The following is a 24,801-nucleotide window of genomic DNA, read 5'->3' on the forward strand; positions in this document are numbered from 1 at the left end:
TGTTGATTCTATCATTGACGCTGGCGTTATAATAGATCAATAATAAGCCGCCATGCCATTTGCCTTTTTTGCAATGTTAATATATGGGACCTGTCCCTGAGGTTTTATCACCATGCATGCTGCTGCAGGTGTAGTCTTTGGGCGGAAATTTCATGTAATTTGTAAGGAGCCTTTGACTATATCCCAATCTGTTTACGATATACTAACTACATTGGGTATTATCTGGGTGGTGGCTCGGTTCTGCCTCCCAGGTTTCGGCTTTTAATGGTGTGCATGCATTACCGCGCTTCCAGCTGTTGAGTGTAAATGGTACCCTTTAGTTTTTGGCCTGCAGATCATGCATGCATGGTAATGTCTTTTGTAGGCTGGCCCCTTGCTGCCAGGCACGTTGCAGATAGATATAGGTTACCATTAATATTAAAGTTAGGAAATACGGGTAAATTAAAAATGATTGTGGTGAATGTAGTGATAACATGGGGATGAACTAGAAAATGTAAACAAATACCTGGGAAGTGGAGTAAGTATACTAAACGTGCACAAGCTAGCTGTTTCATTGTTTTTGTGCAAGAGAGTATATCGCTCTCTTTGGGGTTATACATGCACTTGTGGGCAGCATGGTTTAATTTATTTTGGTTTGCACATATTATATATACATACAGAAATCGGAGCTGTAGGTTTCCAGTCCCACCAGCCGTAGCTGCTTTGGGGGGTGGAGTCGACAACACCGAGCGACGCTAGTGCCCCTTATACTGGGCTATTTTGGAGCGGCTGCATGCTTTGGGAATGGGTCTGAGGAGTTGCAAATGTGACACCAGCCCGACATATAATATTCCAGCCTCCATTTTTTTTTTTTTTTTTTTTTTTTTTTTACCAATCACGCTGTCCTATATTGCTGCTGCGTCCTCCCGAAGGTTGTGGTCATACGTGGTCCATGATGGAATTTTATTTTTGCTGAGCTTGGCGATTGTATATAGCCGTGTACATTAGTAAGCATAAGGGGCATGGCTTGCATGGCTGAGAATAACGGCTGTGCATATAGCTATGCCTAGTTCCAATGCGTTTATACCCTATAATAGTGCCACTAGCAATGTATATTATAGTGGCTTGCTCAGCCCTCAGCCCCCCCCCCTTCTTGATGGCAATTGATTCCACCATGGAGCGTTTGACTATAATGATGGTGTTAGATCGAGACTACTTTCTTCTTTGTTGGGTGGGAAGCTGAGTATCCGTAGTTGAGAACTCCTGATTGTCAGGGTGTTTAGCAGGCGGGGCATTGATCCGGTACCTGCGGTGAGCCGTGTATAATTTTAAAGTGCTCTTTGCTTGCTTGCTGTAGGGAGGTGCACTTATATCTCCCATGGCTGTGATGGGTGGCGACCATCGTTTAAGGCCATTACTATCAAGACATGTAGGTTTGCCAATACCGCCTACCCTGCCATTTTATTGAGTTTGCTGCCAGTTACCATAACCCGCCTTTTGTCGGTGCCATTTTCTGAGTTTGCCCTGCACTTGTTCCTAAATGTTGTTGAGTTTGCCATACCCCTCCTGTTGTTGGTACCATTTGTTGAGTTTGCCATAGCTATACCCTACTGAGTTTTGCTGCGTTTGCCATACTCAGAGTTTTCCATACCTGCGAACTTTGCGAGATACCTGTGGTGCGTGCAGGAGCAGTTCATAAAGTGTACTGTGGCTCTTTGCTTGCTGAGGTGTATATTGTGTTTGATTGACCTGCCCCGACATTTATTTTGAGGGATGGGCCCAGGGGGGTATATATGCCATACCCCGCTACTTGAGGTTAACTTGCAATACCAGGGTTTGCCACACCCTACTCGGCTATATTTGTTGAGTGTGTTGCCATTTGTTGAGTTTGCATTTGCTATACTCTGGTTTATTAGTATGCCATTTGTTGGGTTTTGCCATACTCGCCATTATTGTGCCTCGGTGCGCATGCGCAAGCGAGGTATACGGTAGTATGTTTGTGTGTGTGTGTGTGTCAGTGTAGACTGCTACAGCTGTTCAAGGATCAATGAAGTGCAAGTAAGAGTTTCTCTATAGGCTTCTAGTCATGTTTTCTTGGATTTGCAAAATAATCAGTGCTTCGTTCTCGAGTTATGCCTAGTTTTGCTTACTTGGAATGCCAGAGCATGTATCCAAACTTGTTTACCGAGTGTTGCTACTCTGCGAAGTAGTTAGCTCTGAACTAGAACGCTAGCTATTGGTAGCTGCAAGAGTGAGAAGAGAGCTGCAAGGCTCTGATGATGTCAGTCATGACAGAGACGATTAATTTTAGACTTGAACTTTTTAACAACAATCTTGGTCGATCATTACCCACTCTGAGTTTGCATGCAGCAAAAATGTTCACCTGACAAGGCAAAGCACCACCACATGGTTTTTTTTTTAATTGATGAGGCCATGAGGGGTCACTAATCACTCTTCATTATGCTGACAATGCAATATTTCGGTACACAACCATTACATCATCAGTAATCGGTTTCTAATTTGCCGTGTGGGCTGGGTGTAACCACTGCCTAATATACAGTGGGTGTGGCTCATTAATTTAGGCCACACCTAACAAATAATGAATAATGAACTTTTGGGGGGAAGGCTAAAAGTGATGAGGGGGCTGATGAGAAATTACTGATCTAGTCTGCCTGGTATAATAGCTTTGCGTCTCCTGCGGTGCTTTCATTTGCTGGGTTTGCCATGCCCTGCCAGTTGTTGCGTTTGCTATAGTCGGCATTTATTAACATGCACACTCGGCAGTTTGTTAGTATGCCATTTGTTGGGTATGCCATCACCCTGGCATTTGTTGGGTCTGCCATCACCCTGCCATTTGTTGGGTATGCCATCACCCTGGGTCTGCCATTACCCTGGCATTTGTTGGGTATGCCATCACCCTAGCATTTGTGGGTATGCCATCACCCTGCCATTTGTTGGGTCTGCCATCACCCTGCCATTTACTGTGTTTGCCATACCTTGTTGAGTTGGCCGCTGTCCGTGGAGCGACATGACATGTACTGTATATAGCTAGGTACTTAACTACGTATAAAGCATTTGATCCTACACCACCTTGGCAGTGGTTTGCTATACCCTGCCATTGTTGAGTTTGCCATACTCTGTTGCTATTTGTTGAGTTTGCCATACTCATACTCTTATCTGTTTGAGTCCATGCAGCGACATGATCATTATAGGTATTGTCTATACAGGTATACGAATAAAGCATCTATATGCACGTACATAGGCTTACTCTGTTGCTATGTTGATTTTGCCATACTCTGTTGCTACTTGTTGAGTTTGCCATACTCTCCATGCAGTGACATGATATAATTTATTAATTTATTGTCTATAGCTACACTGTCTATAGCTACACTGAGCATGAGGTACGTATAAGGCATGGTTAGCGACTATATGTATTGATCCTACACCACCTTGGCAGTCAATTGTGCCCCTGATTTTTCACATTCGTATTAGAATGGAGAGGGGTTATCGACGTGCCAGCTGCGGTGGTGTCTAAGTAACTTTTGGCTAAAGGCTTAGGTGTTCTGTACCTGCCAACTGAGGGAGGGGGGGGGGGGTCCATGGCCGATGACCGGGCACTAATCGGTAGAGAGAATTGGTAGACAGAAGATGAATGAATGAATGAATGATGGACGTCTGATATGCTCACAAAGTGACTGCTAATAGTTCTGAGACTGCCACGAGGCTTCAACTTTAGTGCACATGCGTTGAGATGAGTGACGTCATTGCGGCCTGCTCCTTGTTGTTAACCCCATTTAATATGCTATTAAATTCCATTATACACACGCACCATAGTAGCCTCGATTCCAGGCCGCTCTCAATTGAGAAATACCTCTGGTGAGAGGGGCTGGGATCGAGGCTAACACCATAGATAATCTATGCACACAACACACACAACACAGTTAGTGGAGTGGAGTCATATCTTGTAGCCATCTTGTATACCAGCCCCGCCCCCACATTGCAGGGGTACACCATTTACACACAACGCCCCCGCATAATTGTATTCAGTACAACGAACACATCACACCATAGATAGTATGGTCACACACACACACACATAGTGCAGTCCAATTAGAGCCAGTGAGCTAATACTTGGTAACACTTTTCCACGGCTTTTCCTTCCTCCACAGCACAATCTCCTGCAGGGGGAGGAGGGTTTATATTATACACAACAGTATACGCACTGCAATCGTAATTATAATTCCCTATCGTTAAAACGATTGAATCACTGCATGGTACTTACACATGCACAAACGTATTTATGTACCATAGAAACTGGATTATTAGCGCATGCGCTTTTGGGGTCAATATATAGCAGAGCTCTATACGCTTATATTCGAGAATGCGCCTATAATGCAGTCATTTCGAGCCCCACCCAGCAACCGGATGTCTCTGTGATGAGTGCTGACTCGCAAGCTGGCTAGAAAGTGAGCAAGCAAGGAAAGCAGGCAACCCTAACTGGATCTATATCATACTATTAGGTTACAGTTCAGTTCATTTACATCATTGAAATTCAAAAACAAAAACATTCATATTGACCAGGAGCTTGGAATAAAAGGACTTCATCCATGTCTCACATTCTCTTAGCATTCGGACAAGGTAACAGCATGCCCATGCAGAGAGTCCTTCCAGATGGATATCACCAGTTATATAGCTATCATGCACTGTACAAGCTAACTAGCTCATTAGATGAATCAATTCTAAAATTTCACTAATAACCGTCGCATAATTGGAAAAGCCTGCAGTTGAGCATGCGCTTAAAATAAAGATACGCTTATGGTCGAGTAAGCGCTAATAATCCAGTTTCTACGGTAGCTTACCTAAACAGTCTTTTGTACTAAATAGAACGAGATAATATTATAACTCCAGTTAGCAATAGAACGTAGAGTACTAGTAGCAGTTTCCATGAAGGCTGCTATCATATAAAGATCACTTGTACAGTCATGTAGCATCGATTTAAGGACGCGTTATAATTTCTTTCTAATTACATGTATGCCTAAGCGCCGGCCAGCAAAAAAATATTTCCAGAAAGGAATATTTGGCGCTCAATTGGAGTAAATAAAAAATTATTTTGTGGAGTTGGTTGGCACTTCTATTAGTCTAAGAGTGCATGGTGCTGTAATTAGAAGATGGTACACATTGTTTCATGTACACTAGCTACACCACACTCCACCATTACCAATGGATACTCCCCTAGCAACCCCCTAGCAACACCACACCCCCTCACCTGCTGTTTGAAGTATCTCCTCTCGTCCTCATCCACCAACACGAGGTTGAAGTAGTAGCGGACACTGAACTTCTTGTTAATGTCCCTCATAGTGGGAGTGAGGTCATAGCCTGCCAGGAACAGACGGATGGGGATGGACTCCCCCCTCACTGGAGCACCATCCATGATCTCATACTTGCCCACCTGCTCATTCTCAGTGTAGATACTAGGAGCTGTGTGTGTGTGTGTGTGTGTGTGTGTGTGTGTGTGTGTGTGTGTGTGTGTGTGTGGGTGTGTGTGGGGGGGTAGAAGCTGTGTGTGTGGGGGGGGGGTAAGAGCTGTGTGTGTGTGGGGGGGGTAGAAGCTGTGTGTGTGTGTGTGTGTGTGGGGGGGGGTAGGAGCTGTGTGTGTGTGGGGGGTAGGAGCTGTGTGTGTGTGTGGGGGGGAGGGGGTAGGAGCTGCGTGTGTGTGTGTGTGGGGGGGGGTAGGAGCTGTGTGTGTGGGGGGGGGGTAAGAGCTGTGTGTGTGTGGGGGGGGTAGGAGCTGTGTGTGTGTGTGGGGGAGGTAGGAGCGTGTGTGTGTGGGGGGGGGGGGTAGGAGCGTGTGTGTGTGTGGGGGGGGGTAGGAGCGTGTGTGTGTGTGTATGTGGGGGGCAGTTAAACCTGACAACAATCAATGAATTATTCAGTGCTAGAAAACTGACATTTTCAATGCATAATTGTACTTATAAGCTTGACAACAGACGCGAGGTCACTCAAAGCAACTATAGAGTCCATCAACACGTACACTATATTGCAATACTCTGCACAGGAAACTGTAGACAATTATGTAATTACGATAACTACAGTGCAGCAAGTGTACCTGAATATTGTGATTGTTGGTCTGAGTCAATAGAGGGCAGTCTGGCATATGACCATCACTGGTCATATCGTCATGGAAACAGGCTCGGCAGGCACAAGAGATTCTGCAAGGACAAATGTAGCTGTGTATTATTTAGCAAGGAGACAATGATCCACTATCAGGAGCATGCACGTGGTGTGGCTGTACGTGCCTGGCTATAATTATCCAAACTCATGGAATGGAGTATACCTAGCGTTATCTTGTATATATAATTATACAAGCTAAATATACAAATGTCGAGTGTGTGTGGTGTGTGTGGGTGTGTGTGTGTGTGTGTGTGTGTGTGTGTTGGGCTGACCTCAGTGATGATAATCTTGTGGTTCATTTTGTCAAACACATTCACAGTGATGGCGTAGTCTCTACCTAGTCTCGCGAGCAGACGTGGGAGGGAGGGAACGTCTGGTAACTATTGCAGCAATTCCGTGGACCCCTGCCAGAATGTTGGCAGTGCCAATCAGATTTGTCCACATCATAGTGGGCGGGTAACACCTCGTATATTTTCCTATTATATAGCATAAAATAACCGTGAAAAGAAGGATTATTGACTCTAGCAAAGGCTAATTTTAGCATTGAACCATACCTGGCTGTGAAGGAACTCTAGGACAAGTCTGCTTGCGAGACTAGTCTCTACCCACCTCCAACATCCAGTTGTTGCCGGGGGCGATGGAGAAATCTGGAGAAGGGAGAATCATAAGAATGCACAATCAGCATTGTTTGTTTAACCCTTTGCTCACCAAGGTGATGAGGAGGGACGACGTGTATTCCAGCACTTGGTTTAGAGGCTGATGGAGTGTGTAACATGTCTGGAGGGTGGCTAAGAAAATGGTGACATCATCGACAAAGCCTCTAAGCAACTGCACACACAAATACAATATTAGGATACTGATGTCTTGTAGGATGGCTTCAGTGTAGCCCACCACCAGTTCGGTGACCCTTGACCTCTATGGGTGGAGTCTCTGCACTGTTGTATTGGTCAGCTCCAATCAATATTGCTCTGATGGTATGGTGATGACCTCTGACCTCCCATGCTTCCGCCTCTCCACCCGATACTCGACAAAGGACAGTACGTGGCAGATTGTACATATATCCATGGAGGGTTGTAGCATCATGTTCTCAATGACTAGTAGCTTGATGATATCAGGCTCCACCCCCTAGCTGCCACGCCTTCTCCCGTGCCTGTGTGTGTGTAGAAGGGTATGTGGTGTGGGGTATACAGTGTTGTCACGTTGTTGCCTTGGGGTACTCACCTGTTGTCATACATGCCCTGGTGATGAATCCTAAAGTGCCAGGAATAGCTGATAGTTGAATCAGACGGTCATGTCCTTGGTCGTATCAGTGTTGACGCCCGTCACCAGCACCATGTCACCATGGAGACCCTGCAGCGGAGGGGATGGAGTGAGGTATGATACTAAAGGTACGACTATAACAGGAGAGACCAGAATACAGCCAGCTCTGTGAGTGAGTGAGCACAGTGTGTAAGATGGTACTTGATCTACTGGGTACAGTTACCTTGCTGGTGCTTTGTCAGCGTCTATCTCCTGTAGTGGAAGGTATACCTCAGCCAGCTCATCAGAAGCGCTACACATACAGAGGGAGGGGCAGATGAAAGGTAAATAAAGTACTGAAAATAAGTGACTGAAAATATACACACAAACCATAATCATACGAATGCTCACTAGCAGTCAAACACACAGTACACTACACACTAGGACACCTACACACTGGTAACCCTAATTATAGCTGGACACCAATTTGGTAATAAAATTCATTATTGTAATTTTACTGTACTTAAAACACCTCCCCCCACCCTTAGTATACAGACCTGCCTGCTGCTGTGTCCTTGTCCCCTGAAGCCAGTAGTTCCCCCTCTCTAGCGAGCAGCTGCACTCTCTCAGTGTCACACTTGAGTACACTATCCAGTGCTAGTGTGTTGTCCCCGGTGACCTCTTGCTCCACGTGTAGTACACTCACACCAGCTGGTAGACGCAGCTCTCACGACACGCCATAGAGTGGAGGAGGGTGGACTTGCCAACACCTGCACGTGTGTGAGGGGGTGTGGTTAGGGCAGGGGAGAGACACACATGTATCACTACAAGTATGCTAGCTGCATGGTTAGATATCTGACACTATGTCCGGTTTAGTGTTCAACCTGTGTGTGTGTGTGTGTGTGTGTGTGGGTGGGAGTGTGTGTGTGTGGGTGGGAGTGTGTGTGGGTGGCATAATAATTATACGTGATCATTAATTATTTTTATTGCACTATAATTATATAATAATTATTGGACGCTGGAATTCACCGAGCAATATTAAGTCATGTTAAAATTGTTTTTAGGCCTAAATCTTTGCACCAAGCTTAATTAACTATTGACTGTAACTCAGGGTCACAGCTTGCACCAGTATCCCCCTCCCGATCCCCTACACACACACAGTAGGTACACTGACCAAGAGAAGCAACCTTGAGGGGAGCTCAGAGTGAAGTTGACCTTGACTCCAGTGCTGGAGGGGACATAGGGAAGTAAAACCACCCTTACTTTAAGCTTCCCCAGAGAGCTGGCTTTATGAAGGGAGCAGACAAGTGTGAGGACCGTGGCTGCTATCAAGGCTGCCTTCATCTTGCATGATATCTAGTATAGTTTTCAGTGAGTCCACATGGCTTTCTGATATCTCTGACCCCATATGCAACACCCCCTCATCTTGAGCAGCCCCTCCCCCACTTTGTTTGCAGAATAAGCTAACAAAATTTCTTTACACAAATTAATAATAACACACTCATGCACCAATGCTAAGACTCAGAGTCCAATTGTTTGATGTGGTGTAGCACAGTGTCCATGGAGGGTCTGTCCTGAGGGGAGTGAGAGACACAGGAGGTGATGAGTGGGTGGAGCTCCCTCCATACACCTTCCATACTCGATAGCAAACCAAGAAATACAGCAGCTTCAGGAAATCTGGCATTCACCACTTCACAAGCAAGCACTCCAAAACTGTACACATCATCTTTGTCCATGCACGAGACTGTGGGGGGAGGGAAAATAGGTTCAGGAAATTGCTCACATAAACATAAATAACACAATCTACAATTAAATAGACAGTAGTGTACAACACAGGAATAGGGACAGTACTATCCAATGAGAGGTTAATGGATTGTGAATGACACTGTACAAGCTTGATTGCGTTGTAACTATAAATGGGAAATTGCATGACCAATCTATTGAGTGAATTTCGCAATTCGTAATTGAAAAGTCGCTGTATTTTAAACCCGATAAATTATTATAGTACCAGGAGTTCATGCACTCCTGATGTAGTACAAAATGGGATCATCATAATTATACACGTATAATAATTATTATTACAAGCCATGTACAAGACTATGTAGCTGGTACCCTACACAGGTTTAGAATTTAATATCGCATGCATGCAGGCTGCTATTCCGTGAAAATTAAATCCGCGAAAACCTTTCAACGGTCATTCTACGAAAGTTTATACCTTACCCGCTATACGGTATACAGTACACACTGACAGTGGTGTGCCCGGAATATCTTAATTTTTCAAACCTCCATCTCATAAATGATCCTAGTAAACTATAGGCCTTATTCTGTGGGCACATCTCTGAGTACAAGGGTCAGAGAATAACGAGCAAATTAGGTACACAAATAAATTCTAGAGAATGGATTACAACTTTCCCAGCAAACCTAGTGATGGATGACTATCGACACACCCACTACTTAACTGTAACTGTTTCCACATTAACCCCTTTGAAACGTACGTACCTTCCTCGTAAAAAGCCTGCACACTGAAACGTTCGGCTCCTCCCCCAACAGCAGCTCCCTCGTACGAGTTGTGGTCTCAATACGCTCAATTGAGGCTACAAATACGTCACAACGCAGTGTCTGCCCCGTGGCTGTGTGTGTGTGTAGGGTGGGGGGTGGGTGGGTGGGTGGGTGGGTGTGGGTGTGTGTGGGGTGTGTGTGTGTGTGTGTGTGTGTGTGTGTGTGTGTGTGTGATAAAGTTATGGCCGTTCAACAACCCCATCAGTTTAATCAATGGTCTGAGGACTGCATGTTTACGTTGCCAAAACTTGAATTCAGTGGATCATAATTATTTCAACGACTTTCTGATTTTGTGTAAGCTTAGAAAGAGACCTCAAAGTTCATTACTTCCAAAAAAACAATAAATTCTGGCGGCAACAAAATTTTAGATCGAAAAACATAATTTGAAAGGTCTCTTTCTAAGCTTTCAGAAAAAAGTATCGTGAGAGTTTTGACATTAGATAAAGTTACGGCTATTGAAAGATGTTCAACTACCCCTCCCCTGCATGCTAACTCATCAATTTCAGCCATTTATTGCTAAACAGGAGATTAGAATGGAGTGTGCGTGGGAGTTGTATAATCCTCTTTATGAGCTCCTAGCAATACATATTGCATAATGTACGGTACCTCTGTTTATCAAAGTGAGCCGTGTTTTTGGTATCCATGGCTACCACTAGGGACTTCCCCTTGGTCCTAGTGGTGAGCAATCCCCTCCACCTCACAAGACCATTCAGTCACCTGATATAAAAAATGTATTACAATCTGAATTATACAACTGTCTACTACACTTTTCTTTGATGCAAATGTTCGTATGAACTGTTCTTACGTGCACTTTGTACTCTAAATATTGGTACAGCTCAGGATAGTGACGTTGAACCTATAGCGGTAGAGCAGTTTTCATTTTTGTATGATGCTCTACAATACGAAAAATACGAACATTTCTACCTCACGAAAATTACTCGCTATACGGTAATTATTATTACAAGCCATGTACAAGCCTATGTAGCTGGTACCCTACACAGGTTTAGCTCTCAACAAGCTAGCTAGCACACTCACATTCAATTGGTGCTGGTATTTGAACTCTGTTTGGGGGTCCCAGAGAATGACGAGGTGTTTGGGGGTCACTTGCACTAGGTCGTTGATCTCCACCACCTGGTGCTTGGTTATGAGGGTCGGGAGGTCATGAACCTCACCAGTGTCTAGGTGCTGCAAACAGTCAAGTAACTCAATGACATTATCAGGAATAATCAGAGCCGTGGGTTATAGTGAGGGCGCCCTTGTTTAGAGGGTGATTGAAGAGCAGTATTTCATTAGACGTCAGTTCTGGTGGATTGCGAAGGAGGAGAGAAAGAAAGAAATTGACACTCAGGGAGCTGTGTGTGTGTGTGTGTGTGTGTGTGTGTGTGTGTGGGCGTGTGGATAAGTACAGTATGGTGTGCAGTATAATAAAGAATTACATGTACTGTGTACTAGTATACACGTTGCATGCAGTCAACACAATTCCACCAACCTTATGATACTGGGATACCAGACTACATTATGTTCTGGTGGTTCAATTTCAATGGTTTTATGAAGCTCTATAAAATAGCACAATCAACCCCCACATTATGAGCAACAAAATGTCAGAAAAAGACCAGGACTGTAGTCCATGGTATTTAGCTGAAATCTGGCTATAATTATGATCAATTTTAAGCATACCAAATGAATGAGCTCCATTTAACATAAAAAAAGCTCCCATAACTTTCAAAAAATTGAAATCAGACTACCGAAATTCAAGTTACAGACTCTCAAAGTGGTACAGCCACCACTGTACACATGTAACTCTTATAGGAAGTTCTATCAAAGTAATGGTATGCTAAAATCAGTGGCAAAAGTTGTCCCCCTCAACAACACACTTACTATCTGAGTCCTTGTGTTGTAGTGAGGAGGTCTGGGGGGTGCATGGGTAGAGCATTCTGATTGGACGATCACCACGTACATTGAAGTTCCAGTCCGGTGACCCTTGACCTCTGTGAGTGGAGTCTCCCCACTGTCGTATTGGTCAGCTCCAATGAATACTGCTTTGATGGCATGGTGATGACCTCTAACCTCCCATACTTCCATCTCTCCACCCGAACTCGACAAAGGACAGTGGAAGAATGTACACATCGGTTGTAGAATCATGTTCTCAATGACTAGTAGCTTGATGATATCAGGCTCCACCCCCTGTCACGCCCTCTCCCTCAGACGGACCTTGACCTTGGCCGTACCAGTTTTGACGCCCACCACCAGCACCATGGAGACCCTGCAGCGGAGGGGATACTAAAGGTACGACTATAACAGGAGAGACTCAGTACACACGTACACAGAGACAGCATGGGCAAAGAATTCACTGGTTTCAATTTCAATATTCATTAGCAATGTTACAATAACTCAACAATTTAATAACAAAAATAAACTAGGAAAATATTTGCACTCTATTGTTGTAACGATCAGACACATACACCACACCACACTGGTCTACTGCTATGCCATCAGGACTGTTGAACTGTCCTGGTCCAGATCCATACGATCCAAACGACTTGAGAAACACTTCATACGCCAACACTGAGACACGATTGTTCCCATACTCCCCCACATACACCAGATCATCACTGTCCACACAGATGCTGACAGGGACGTAAAGTGCTTCATTTCCACTGCTATACTTCCCAAACTGCGCCAGATAGCCACCATCGGGTGTGAAGACTTGCACTCGATGATTATGATAATCAACCACATACACACAACCACTACGATCGGATGCAACGTCCCAGGGATAGTTAAACTGTCCATTACCACTGCCTTTACTGCCGAACTTGCTGGAGAATGTGAGGTCAGAGTTGAAGATGTGAAGACAGTGAGCACCCCTATCAACCACAAACACCTTCCCATTGACACTGTTGACACACACACCAATCGGATTGTTCAACTGTCCAGGACCATTGCCATGACTACCAGCTGCTATCAGGTCTCCTCCACGTGAGAACTTCAACAGTCGATGATTACCATTGTCCACCACCAGAATATTGTCATCACCGTCCACTGCAACACCACAAGGACCATTCATCTCCCCAACAGCTGTGCCTCGAGTGTCTAATGTTCGCAGCTTGTCTCCTGTGGGGCTAAATATCGAGACAATACCAGCACCCTGTTCAGCCACAATTATCTCCCCAGCTTGGTTGAGTGCCACTCCACGAGGTCTCTTGAGATCATTGATAGTCTTGATAACAGTTCCTAGTTTATCGATCGGAGTCTTGACTGCCACAGGGAATGGACTTCCTGCCACCTCCTCTCCACCCACTCTTACGATCAGCTCGCTGGCCCCGCCCACTGTCAGCTGGTAGGAGATCTCGTACTCTCCCTTCCCTCGTTCCTTCACAACACATTTTGTGGCTTTGTCAGTTATTTTCGAGATAAGTTTGGCTTCTGGCGGTGCTGAATTTTTGGGGGAGAGAAATTGACAATATGCAGTTACTTTTTGTCCAGCGATCGCTTTTTGAGGAATATTAACACAACACAAGACAATGGTTCCAAATTCTTTGCAATCTTTGACTAGCTGAGCAGAAGGCACAAAACAGGTGTTGGTTGTCTCACGAGGCTCTAGGGTGTTGGGGTCAAAAGTGTCCACCAGCTCTCTCACTTGCTTCACCACACCTTGCTTCATCTTGAGCACGTCTCCTGGAGACCCGGTACGAATGCTCTCCCTCACGAAATGCAGGCAGCTGCTACGTTGGGTTTGGAGGATCTCTACCTCCTCTCGCTGAGCAGAGAGGCTCTTGAGCTTTTGCTGGGTGTGGCCTTCCAACTCCGCCATAAGCTCCCCCTCACGAGCATCAAGAGCTCGACGAATCTCATCAAATTTCGAGTGGATATTGGTCGCAAGTTTTCCTCCGTGTTCAATAATTTCGGCATGTCGTCCATCCAGATTGACGAGAGCTGTGTCGGTGGCCTCTAGCTGTTTCTCAACGGGTCCCAGGGAGTCCAGGATCTCTTTCTTGTGGCTCTCAAAGGTGTCGGCAATCACACAGTACTTGTGGTCTTTGTGTATTTGGACGGTGCAATGGATACAGATCAACTCCCCACAAGGTTCACAAAAAAGTTTCATATTTTCGTCATGTTTAGGGCAGCGAGGGGACATCTTCTTTGGGGAAACCAAGCGAATCAAATCTCCCTCCACTTTTTCAATAGTAACCACTTCGTGACCTTCGAACTCCTCCCATTCTTTGTGCATATCGGTACACTTCTCGCAGATGAACTTGGTGCATTGTCGGCAAAAGCTGGTGGCTTTACGAGTCGTTTTCACACATTTCTCACAGGCCAATTTCTGAGGCTCTTTCACCTTCTTGAGTGTTTCTTGGATGTCAAAGAGATGGTGTATATTGAAGGCAGCCTGGAGGCCACTCACACCAGTGGGGGGTAGGGGGGTGGGCCGGCGACACTTGGGGCATTCCAGCTGGCCTTGTCGATTGTGGGCAACTATATCCTCGAGACAATGTTGACAGTAGACGTGGAAACAGGAGAGCAGTCGAGGGTTGGTGTAGGGCTCCAGACAGACTAGGCATGACAGCTGGTCCTCCACTTTGGAGAGAGCTTCTTGAGCAGCACTTGGCCTCTCAGCCATTGACACAAAACTGAGGGGGGAGAGAAAAAGATAACAATAGGCTAAAAAGGGGGCGTGTCAAGCTTTATAATAATAATACCAAAGAATTCAAGCAACGAAAACTACAAACGAATGTATCAGAACGTGTACAATAATTATGCTCACTTTTAGAAAAGTGTTTAGTAGTAGAAAGAAAAGCTCAAAGCTTGGCAAAAGCAGCTATAGACTCACAGCTCTCACAATGACAGGTCAGGTGATGCATGCACAACAATATTCATAGGATCAAAGTATTGATTATGGTTAGACCATAATGGTACACACATACTTGTGGTTATATTGCCTAGCAACATTCTACACCAACTCTATTGCTAGCCCTCTGACCAGTTGCCTGAGATACAGACACACACACTCATACAATGTCACCCTCCATGTTAACAACACTCCATACCATGTTGAAATTGATCTCACATCATGCACCCAATGCACACACACAAGATCACAAAATGTATTCAAATTCATCATAATACAAAATCAGCATACATACATACATACATACATACGGATGATAATCTCTATGTGTATAATTATGTTAGAACACTCTTAATTGGGTCCATGAGATGCATGGTTGAGTGGACTCCATTGCCCCACCCACTCACACCACCGGCCTTCTCTTGTGGTCGGGATATTTACGTATCAAAACTTTTCTTGCTAATGACAATAATCCAGTGTTGAAGGGATGAGCAATATATACAAGCTCAACAACGCACCAGGAGATACCCAGCGAGACAGAGACGAAACAATCAACACTAGGCAATTATTTCCAAGTGCTCATTGTCCATCACAACCCAATGCCCATACAAGCAGCCTGAGACCACTTGTGTACAAGGAACAAACATCATTATTGAGAGGGATTGAGAATACACACATTGATTAAGAGTTGGTGCAACTGAAACCCAGCCTTCAAGAGAAGCTCTAAAACTGTTATACAGTGGACTAGTGGACCTGCTAGACCCAACCCCACACACACCAGACCACCCCCTCACACACACACACACACACACACACACACACACACACACACACACACACACACACACACACACACACACACACACACACACACACACACACACACACACACACACACACACACACACACACACACACACACACACACACACACACACACACACACACACACACACACACACACACACACACACACACACACACACACACACACACACACACACACACACACACACACACACACACACACACACACACACACACACACACACACACACACACACACACACACACACACACACACACACACACACACACACACACACACACACACACACACACACACACACACACACACACACACACACACACACACACACACACACACACACACACACACACACACACACACACACACACACACACACACACACACACACACACACACACACACACACACACACACACACACACACACACACACACACACACACACACACACACACACACACACACACACACACACACACACACACACACACACACACACACACACACACACACACACACACACACACACACACACACACCAGTAATTAATATTAATTAGCAAATCCACATTGTCAGAATCAAGGTTAGATCTTACACTGATTGTACAAGCCACAAAACACCTAAACATAAGATGACACCCAGATATGGGAATCACATGAGCCATGGTATTAAAATTTAATGGCTGCAAAGAAAGAGACGAACTAAAAGTATCCTCACCAATAGAAAAAGAGTCGTCACGTCACGTGGGTTACATGTTGCTATCTTCTCATTTTTGCTGATCTTTAAAAACTTTCCCTGCTCTCATTCAAGTAAAATTGATGTTTCTGCAGTAACTTATTACTGACTAAACAAAACAATGGCTGCCATAACTTGAATTCTGTGCCTTATTTTCTGTAAGCCTATAAAGAAACCTTTGAAACGGTGTTATCAAAGTTTATATTTGAGCTATAACACTATTAGCCAAGTTGGCTACACCATGGATAATAGCCCATGGTCCAAGGTTGAAAATGACAGCCCTGACGAAATTTGGGATTGCAACACATCATTTTTTAACCTTATAGAAATCACAAAACGTTGACATTGGATCAGCGATAATAATTATTATACTACAAGTTATATAATGGTGGGGTTTTAGTATTCCCCCATTGCAAATAATTATCAGATTCCCGTTATATCCTGCAACAAATTAAGACTTTTACAAGACCCAGAATTTCTTGCATATTGCCATGCATGGATAAATGAATGATAACAATCATGCATGGGAACATTCTATTGATAAGCATATTGCATAACAAACCTCACGTGCTTTGAACTTGTAGAGGAAAAATCTCTCTTGACCTGACACCACCAGTAGCTGGTAGAAGGTAGGCAGCAATCACTGCATCATCCTCCAGAGCTGTCAACTGGAGTGTGTGTGCAATAATTATAAAGCCAATGTTAGAATTATAGAATTTTAGGCCTAAATCTTCGGCATTAATTAGACACAGATCAGGGTCACAGCGTGCACCAGTATCCCCCTCCCCTACACACACACAGTAGGTACACTGACCAAGAGAAGCAACCTTGAGGGGAGCTCAGAGTGAAGTTGACCTTGACTCCAGTGCTAGAGGGGACATAGGGAAGTAAAACCACTTCCCCAGAGAGCTGGCTTTATGAAGGGAGCAGAAGAGTGTGAGGACCGTGGCTGCTATCAAGGCTGCCTTCATCTTGATATCCAGTGCAGTATATATAATAGGTAGTTTAGCTTTAAAAGTCCCACACGGCTTTCTGACCTCTGACCCCACGCAACACCCACTCATCTTGAGCAGCCCCTCCCCCACTTTGTCTGCAGAGAACACGTAATAATTCTTATAAAATTGACAAAAAAAGACAGCCAAAATAATTATCACACAAATAAACTAAATAATGATTAACATGCATGGGGTAGTCGAAAACTATTTCACACGTTTATAAATAAATGTCCTAAGGCTCCGAGTCCAATTGTTTGATGTGGTGTAACACAGTGTCCATGGAGGGTCTGTCCTGAGGGGAGTGAGAGACACAGGAGGTGATGAGTGGGTGGAGCTCCCGCCATACAACTTCCATACTCGATAGCAAACGAAAAAACAGTTCAGATTTTGGAAATGTTCGAGTCACCACTTCACAAACTAGTGTTCAAGCTGGCGCTGTGCTAATGCCTCTCGCCATGTTTTTGCTTTCGCTCAAAAGTATTAGAGTGTTATCTATAATGAATTTTATATTAAAGTTAGCTTATCTATATAAAGTCACTGAGAAGAAAAGACTTATTTACATGCATCTATTGTAAGTTATTATTTTTTGTATTATGTGGCTTACCAGGACATCAAGAAAGAAGAAAATTGATTCTTCCAGGATCTGTAGTTCAGTGTATATAATATCTAAGAAGAAAAGACCTGTGTACATGCATATTGTTATCTATATTGTTATATGGTAGTGTTTTGTGGCTTACCAGGCCCTCAAGACAAAGATGATTCTGCCAGGAGGATCTGGATCTGGATCTTGGATATTATTTTCTCACACATGGGGAATGAGCGCGCATGCGCATTACATCCACAGGAATAATTAAAGGGTGTGTCCAAAGAGATCAATTTTACAAATGGCTACTGTACTGCTAGCTAGCTGTTTTAACAGATATTTTCTGAGTATTGTAGCTAACAAAAAGCTAGCGCTTTAGTGCAAGGCTAACTCATATGTTGAATAGAAAGTTTGTGCGGACAGATGATGCTATGAAAGATTCTGAAGAGACTGCAACAGCCTTCAATGTGAGTCAAACTAGCCATAACTCGAGAAAGAAGCTTTAGTTTGCTAATCCACGAATCAAAATCCAAGAGAACGTGGCTAGAAGCCTATAAAAGCTGTTAGTTTTCGTCGCATTGTAACCGTTGAGCAGTTATAGCTGGAATACACACACACACACACAGACAGACACACACACAGTCAGCTTTACCGTATCCCTCGTGCGGCTACGCCTCGAGGCATAACAAGCACTCCAAAACTGTACACATCGATCTTTGTCGTCTGTTGTGGTGGTGGTTGTGGGGAGTACGGAGATTGAGGATAGGCCTCAGGGGCAGTGTACAGGATAGCACCTTCTCCAGGAGTAGTGGCATCTCGAGCTAGGTTGGCTGATCCAAAGTCAGAGAGTTTGGCAACCCATTTGTTGTTGGGTAGAGAGAGAAGGAGGACATTAGCAGAGCTCACATCTCTGTGGATGATGGGTTCCCTCTGTCGGTGGAGATAAACCAGAGCTGAGGAGATGTCTCCAAAGATCCTTCGCTTGTTGGGACCAACACGATTGTCCTGGTAGGCAGAACGTAGAGAGGTATCCAGTAGCTCTGTGACAATCATGGGACCTGTTTGCTCGTTGAGGACGGCAGCAACAAAGAGGACAAGGTTGGGGTGGCGGATCTGAGCCATGGTGCGAATCTCACGACGAATTCGATCCATCGTAGTCTGTCGTAGGATTTCAGGATACACTCGTTTTACGGCCACCGTTGTTCCTCTAAAAGTTTCCTTGGCAACGTAGCCCCAGGCCCCTCGGCCAAGAATCTCGTCCTCTCTAATAGACACCTCCTCTGGAGACACCTGCCAGAACTCCACCTCCTGAGGGTGGCTGCTACGATTGGTGGCTGAGAGAGAGGCCACTCCTCGTTGGAGGACGTCCACTTGTCCTCTAAGGGTCCCTATCAGCTGTTGGTTTTCTGTGTCAGATATTTTTCGTTGGTTGTTGGCATATGTTAGTTGTTCATTGGATCTTGCCCACTGTTCATTGGCAAGTGTTAGTTGTTGCTGTAGTTGAGTGTTTTCTTGGACTTTTTCAGCTACCTCTCGTTGAAGCTCTTGAATGTCTGAGCGTGATTGTATGAGCAGTTCATTAGCTCTTGTTAGTTGTTGTTGAATATCTTCCACAAGTGGGGTTGAGACTGTTTTTGTGACATCATTTCGTGACTTAGTTGATCCAAACCCTAGTCTTGCAAACAACGACTGTGTTCCCACTGCTTTAGGTGTTGCATCCTGTGCTAGTCCCATCTCTCTCAGCCTCTTCTCTGAGTCAGGGTTTCTGGACACTGTGGGGGAGTGAACACATGTGACTACACATACACTGTACTAGTAATAGCTTACCAGTGCAAATCTCTGCCTTGACTTGTTTACACAGTGTATACACACTCACGACCCCCCACATAGGTGTGTCCAGGGGGTAGTCCTTCACACGTACAGACCCTCTCCACACATCATTCACAAACCAGTGGACCTCCTTTTTCAGCGTCAGCAACATTCCTAAGGAATCACCCTCTACAAAATCATCAGTGTTGAAATCCAGTTTACAGTGTTTCTTGTCCTTGTAATAGAGAGTACGGCCACTAATATTCAGTAAATGCTTGTGATCCTCTCGCCATCTCAAATATGTTAACTGTGTCAGTGTCGAATTCTCCGGGTTCTCTCCAGTGAAACCAATTTGCTGTCAAAGAGAGCGAATTAATTTAATATACAAGTACATGAATAAGCTACAGATGATAAGAGATCCGATGCGCTGGTAAAAATTAATACCTTGCACACACCAAATGAGCTCTCACCATTCCACCAGCCCAACCTCCCTCCTTCTCTGTCACAGTGACCTTGAGCATCTGTCCAACAACCACTGGCTCACTGGTGAACACTATACCATAGTTATGGCTCTTAGTCCTAGTGGCTACTGTGTTCCTCTTTGTTAGTTCAACATTCCTCCCCTTGTTCCTATGGAAGGTAACGGGAGAGCTGCTCCATTCCACTCCACCAAACAAGACACCATCATCACTTGTAGCCATCAGTCTTGCAACACTAGCCCCGCCCCCACATTGCATGTTTACACATAACGCCCCCACATTGCATTCTGTTATACACACACACACCATAGTAGCCTCGATTCCAGGCCGCTCTCAATTGAGAAAGACCTCTGGTGAGAGGGGCTGGGATCGAGGCTAACACCATAGATAATCTATGCACACACACACACAACACAGTTAGTGGAGTGGAGTCATATCTTGTAGCCATCTTGTATACCAGCCCCGCCCCCACATTGCAGGGGTACACCATTTACACACACTGCCCCCGCATAATTGTATTCAGTACAACGAACACGTCACACCATAGATAGTATAGTCACACACACACACACATAGTGCAGTCCAATTAGAGCCAGTGAGCTAATACTTGGTAACACTTTTCCACGGCTTTTCCTTCCTCCACAGCACAATCTCCTGCAGGGGGAGGAGGGTTTATATTATACACAACAGTATACGCACTGCAATCGTAATTATAATTCCCTATCGTTAAAACGATTGAATCACTGCATGGTACTTACACATGCACAAACGTATTTATGTATCGTAGAAACTGGATTATTAGCGCATGCGCTTTTGGGCTCATACAATGTCACCCTCCATGTTAACAACACTCCATACCATGTTGAAATTGATCTCACATCATGCACCCATGCCAATGCACACACACAAGATCACAAAATGTATTCAAATTCATCATAATACAAAATCAGCATACATACATACATACATACATACGGATGATAATCTCTATGTGTATAATTATGTTAGAACACTCTTAATTGGGTCCATGAGATGCATGGTTGAGTGGACTCCATTGCCCCACCCACTCACACCACCGGCCTTCTCTTGTGGTCGGGATATTTACACATCAAAACTTTTCTTGCTAATGACAATAATCCAGTGTTGAAGGAATGAGCAATATATACAAGCTCAACAACGCACCAGGAGATACCCAGCGAGACAGAGACGAAACAATCAACACTATAGGCAAAAAAAACAACAACCCAGGAACCACAACAAAACAAAACAAAGATAGATCATCATTAAATGTTTTTATGCCTAGGCCCACCGCATAACATTTCCAACGTATCCGTCCATAACCTCAGCTCAGGATCTCTGAACACTGAACAACTAACACTACTCACTAAAGGACTCTCCTTCACACCAACCCCTAACATTGATAATACTGTACAATATCACCAACTACTACGTCAATACAATGAGTTCACAAGATCACCTAGACCAATCTACACACACGCACTTTCAAGAGAACAACCTGAACAATCCCTTACAGATAGACCATAATTCTACAGACGAATGAAATTTTTATCGAAATCGAATTTTGTAACTTACACTCAAGTATAATTATTCACAAATGCCCACTTTAGAAACTAGCATCTTGACTAATGGCAAATCCAACTAAGGTTAGATCTTATACATACTCTCTTTTTCCAAACACACACACAACTACAGTAGAACCTCGATTATCTGGGCACCTTGGTTCCAGAAGCAGGCCGGATAATCGAATAGATAAACCACGCCTTGATCCACCCACTTTATTGATAAACAGCAGTGCCACATGGTTGTCTGCGCATGCGTAGAAGATAAGCAGGCATGTCTCCATGGTAACAGCTACACCGCGCATGCGCGTTTGAGGGACACGCCCATTTTCTGATCTGATAACAAGAAAACTGCCAAGCCGGATAATCAAGGTTCTACTGTAATTAGCAAATCCACATCCTCAGAACCAAGGTTAGATCTTACACTGATTGTACATGTAGCTACAAGCCACAGAACACCTAAACGTAAGATGATACCCAGATATAGGAATCACATGAGCCTAAACGTTAAACACAATCGTCATGGTATTAAATTAGCTGCAAAGAAAGAACATCCTCAAAATGGAGAGAAAGATTCTAACGTTGTCACGTGGGTTACATTTTGCTCGTCTCACTACTACATCAAACAATAGAACGATCTTTGGGCATTCAATTTCAACAATTTTCTAAGATAATATACCTTTCAAATCTTGCCATCAAAGTTCCGCTACAAAACTAATTTGGACACAACCATGGATAATAGCTGAGGGTCCAAGGCCGAAAAATTACACCAAAGAAATTTTGGATTGAAACACATCATTTGAAAGTCTCTTTCTAAACATTAATTTTAAGCAAATAATATAAAAAATAATTTTGACATTGGATCAACGATACTAAAGTTATGGCTGTTTAGTGTTTCCCTCCTCTAAAAAGAATACCCTGACTACAAACAAAAGGATTATATGTACTAGCCTCGTTCACCGGCCTACCCTGGGATCCAGGCTATAATTATATGTACATGACATAATTATGTACAGTACATGACCTTGCAGTATTGACCCTAAACACACACCTGGGTACATACTGTCAAGGAGGTCATGATGAACACACACTAACCTGAGGAGATAGGTTCTCCCTGGAGAGTACGGAGGGCAGGTACTGGTTGGAGGAGGCCGTGAGAACAGCTGCACCAGACACACCTCCCAGTCTCACACACACTAGAGCTGAACAACAGACACACCGGGATGGAGCACGCCCAGTTTCCCGATCACCTTCCCACGTAAACACACCTCTGCACAATGGCCCGGGAAATAGGTAGAGTGTGTGTGCAGGGGAGGGGGCGGTAAACACAAGCAGTGCAGAAGTGTGGGCAGTGAGCAAGTGTAGTTGTAGGAATTAATTTTCTGACAAAATAATCTTCCCAACACATACACTTCAAAAAACCTCAAGGCCATTTATTCCCAACAAACTGGACTGAATGCATATACAGTAGTTCCTTCACAAGTCCCTAACACACATACACAGCTGTGCTTATGCAACCCTCATCTTCAGCTGCCTTGAGGAAGTATCCACTGCCATCTTTGGTGAAGGACACCTCTAGCAGCTACATGACACGGTCCAGTAGTCCATGGATCACTTCAAACCCGGGGGTACGAATATAATACACTGCACACAACCGACGATGGTTCCGTGTTCCCACATCTACAGCATAGGACACACAAATTAGTGAGCTTTGGCACTGCGAGCAATTAGCGGTTTTAAGACACTTTAACCATGGGCTATTATTCATGGTATGGCCAAATTGGCAAATACTTTTATCTCTCAAATATAAACTTTGATGACAAGTCTTTTTCTAAGCTTTCAGAAAATCAGAAAATCATTGAAATTGTATCCATGGAATTCAAGTTATGGCAGCTAAAAGATAGCTCTGAAAACAGGCCTGATTCTGAAAAAACACTCACGCCTTCCCCTAGAAAACAGAAGATTAATTAATGTCAGCACTTCCGTCTCTAAAAAACTGCTTATCTTGCAAACAGTGTCCTGGCCAGATAAAATCTCATTCTTCTGTGGAGTGAAACCCAGACCAGCCAGAATACAGCCAGCTCTGTGAGTGAGTGAGCACAGTGTGTAAGATGGTACTTGATCTACTGGGTACAGTCACCTTGCTGGTGCTTTGTCAGCGTCTATCTCCTGTAGTGGAAGGTATACCTCAGCCAGCTCATCAGAAGCGCTACACATACAGAGGGAGGGGCAGATGAAAGGTAAATAAAGTACTGAAAAATAAGTGACTGAAATATACACACAAACCATAATCATACGAATGCTCACTAGCAGTCAAACACACAGTACACTACACACTAGGACACCTACACACTGGTAACCCTAATTATAGCTGGACACCAATTTGGTAATTTTTGTAATTTTACTGTACTTAAAACACCTCCCCCCACCCCTAGTATACAGACCTGCCTGCTGCTGTGTTCTTGTCCCCTGAGGCCAGTAGCTCCCCCTCTCTAGCGAGCAGCTGCACTCTCTCAGTGTCACACTTGAGTACACTATCCAGTGCTAGTGTGTTGTCCCCGGTGACCTCTTGCTCCACGTGTAGTACACTCACAACAGCTGGTAGACGCAGCTCACGACACGCCATAGAGCGGAGGAGGGTGGACTTGCCAACACGTGCACGTGTGTGAGGGGGTGTGTGGTTAGGGCAGGGGAGAGACACACGTGTATCACTACAAGTATGCTAGCTGCATGGTTAGATATCTGACACTATGTCCGGTTTAATGTTCAACCTGTGTGTGTGTGTGTGTGTGGGTGTGGGTGGGAGTGTGTGGGCGTGTGTGTGGGTGGGAGTGTGTGTGTGGGTGGCATAATAATTATACGTAATCATTAATTATTTTTATTGCACTATAATTATATAATAATTATTGGACGCTGGAATTCACCGAGCAATATTAAGCCACGTTAAAATTGTTTTTAGGCCTAAATCTTTGCACCAAGCTTAATTAACTAT

At 44.3% G+C, this 24,801-nt stretch overlaps 5 protein-coding genes across 11 annotated transcripts in view; all 5 read right to left on the reverse strand.

Moving 5' to 3' along the window:
- Positions 1-3,858: 3,858 nt before the first annotated feature.
- Positions 3,859-6,594, reverse strand: LOC135333065 (vacuolar protein sorting-associated protein 26A-like). Its single transcript, XM_064527996.1, has 5 exons — positions 6,488-6,594; positions 6,086-6,188; positions 6,026-6,038; positions 5,246-5,457; positions 3,859-4,157 (listed from the first exon to the last, which is right to left on the reverse strand). The coding sequence occupies exons 1-5, from the start codon at positions 6,592-6,594 to the stop codon at positions 4,104-4,106; spliced, it is 489 nt and encodes a 162-aa protein (XP_064384066.1). The 3' UTR covers positions 3,859-4,103.
- LOC135333475 (ATP-binding cassette sub-family F member 3-like) lies at positions 5,319-24,574 on the reverse strand. 4 transcript variants are annotated; one of them, XM_064528447.1, is made up of 8 exons: positions 24,254-24,574; positions 23,950-24,018; positions 22,905-23,892; positions 6,859-6,938; positions 6,705-6,797; positions 6,423-6,626; positions 6,086-6,188; positions 5,319-5,457 (listed from the first exon to the last, which is right to left on the reverse strand). In XM_064528447.1, exons 1-3 carry the CDS (start codon positions 24,433-24,435, stop codon positions 23,703-23,705), a joined length of 441 nt encoding a protein of 146 aa, XP_064384517.1. In that variant the 5' UTR covers positions 24,436-24,574; the 3' UTR covers positions 5,319-5,457; positions 6,086-6,188; positions 6,423-6,626; positions 6,705-6,797; positions 6,859-6,938; positions 22,905-23,702. The 4 variants fall into 4 exon arrangements, with proteins under 4 accessions (XP_064384517.1, XP_064384519.1, XP_064384515.1 ...); XM_064528449.1 differs by having other exon boundaries at positions 6,423-6,487; positions 6,756-6,797; positions 6,859-6,978; XM_064528445.1 differs by having other exon boundaries at positions 6,859-6,978.
- LOC135333424 (tripartite motif-containing protein 2-like) overlaps positions 8,860-24,801 on the reverse strand; it is a 56,208-nt gene continuing 40,266 nt past the window's right edge. The window contains exons 11-12 of one of the 3 annotated variants that reach the window (XM_064528386.1): positions 9,889-10,019; positions 8,860-9,133 (exon numbers count right to left, since the gene is read on the reverse strand). The gene's annotated coding sequence lies outside the window, so the exon portion shown is untranslated. Of the gene's footprint in view, positions 9,134-9,888; positions 10,020-20,523; positions 20,884-24,801 lie in introns of those variants that run through there. The other 2 variants (XM_064528396.1, XM_064528399.1) reach the window with 2 other exon arrangements.
- LOC135333431 (E3 ubiquitin-protein ligase TRIM71-like) lies at positions 12,295-14,808 on the reverse strand. The gene is made up of 2 exons (XM_064528404.1): positions 14,714-14,808; positions 12,295-14,579 (listed from the first exon to the last, which is right to left on the reverse strand). Exon 2 carries the CDS (start codon positions 14,567-14,569, stop codon positions 12,365-12,367), a length of 2,205 nt encoding a protein of 734 aa, XP_064384474.1. The 5' UTR covers positions 14,570-14,579; positions 14,714-14,808; the 3' UTR covers positions 12,295-12,364.
- Positions 17,753-20,467, reverse strand: LOC135333448 (probable serine/threonine-protein kinase drkD). Of its 2 annotated transcripts, XR_010393909.1 has the most exons (4): positions 20,221-20,467; positions 19,769-20,105; positions 18,096-19,713; positions 17,753-18,039 (listed from the first exon to the last, which is right to left on the reverse strand). XR_010393909.1 is itself a non-coding variant. In XM_064528419.1 (3 exons), the coding sequence occupies exons 1-3, from the start codon at positions 20,449-20,451 to the stop codon at positions 18,590-18,592; spliced, it is 1,692 nt and encodes a 563-aa protein (XP_064384489.1). In that variant the 5' UTR covers positions 20,452-20,467; the 3' UTR covers positions 17,754-18,589. The 2 variants fall into 2 exon arrangements, 1 of the variants encoding a protein (XP_064384489.1); XM_064528419.1 differs by having other exon boundaries at positions 17,754-19,713.

The sequence above is a fragment of the Halichondria panicea genome, chromosome 3 (genome assembly GCF_963675165.1).
Source record: "Halichondria panicea chromosome 3, odHalPani1.1, whole genome shotgun sequence".
Lineage (NCBI taxonomy): Eukaryota > Metazoa > Porifera > Demospongiae > Suberitida > Halichondriidae > Halichondria > Halichondria panicea.

What these genes read in the sequence shown, in the direction of transcription:
- LOC135333448 (XM_064528419.1), bottom strand. Translation starts at nt 20,451, where the DNA reads ATGGCTACAAGTGATGATGGTGTCTTGTTTGGTGGAGTGGAATGGAGC. An exon ending in GAGGTTGGGCTGGTGGAATG is followed by an intron (nt 20,106 to 20,220) that starts GTGAGAGCTCAT and finishes TCTCTTTGACAG; the next exon opens with CAAATTGGTTTCACTGGAGA. An exon ending in CAAGGCAGAGATTTGCACTG is followed by an intron (nt 19,714 to 19,768) that starts GTAAGCTATTAC and finishes ACTCCCCCACAG; the next exon opens with TGTCCAGAAACCCTGACTCA.
- LOC135333475 (XM_064528447.1), bottom strand. Translation starts at nt 24,435, where the DNA reads ATGGCGTGTCGTGAGCTGCGTCTACCAGCTGTTGTGAGTGTACTACAC. An exon ending in AAGAACACAGCAGCAGGCAG is followed by an intron (nt 24,019 to 24,253) that starts GTCTGTATACTA and finishes CTGTATGTGTAG; the next exon opens with CGCTTCTGATGAGCTGGCTG. An exon ending in GCTGACAAAGCACCAGCAAG is followed by an intron (nt 23,893 to 23,949) that starts GTGACTGTACCC and finishes ACTCACTCACAG; the next exon opens with AGCTGGCTGTATTCTGGCTG.
- LOC135333065 (XM_064527996.1), bottom strand. Translation starts at nt 6,594, where the DNA reads ATGTGGACAAATCTGATTGGCACTGCCAACATTCTGGCAGGGGTCCAC. An exon ending in ACGTCTGCTCGCGAGACTAG is followed by an intron (nt 6,189 to 6,487) that starts GTAGAGACTACG and finishes TTGTCCTTGCAG; the next exon opens with AATCTCTTGTGCCTGCCGAG. An exon ending in GGAGATACTTCAAACAGCAG is followed by an intron (nt 4,158 to 5,245) that starts GTGAGGGGGTGT and finishes CTCCCCCTGCAG; the next exon opens with GAGATTGTGCTGTGGAGGAA.
- LOC135333431 (XM_064528404.1), bottom strand. Translation starts at nt 14,569, where the DNA reads ATGGCTGAGAGGCCAAGTGCTGCTCAAGAAGCTCTCTCCAAAGTGGAG.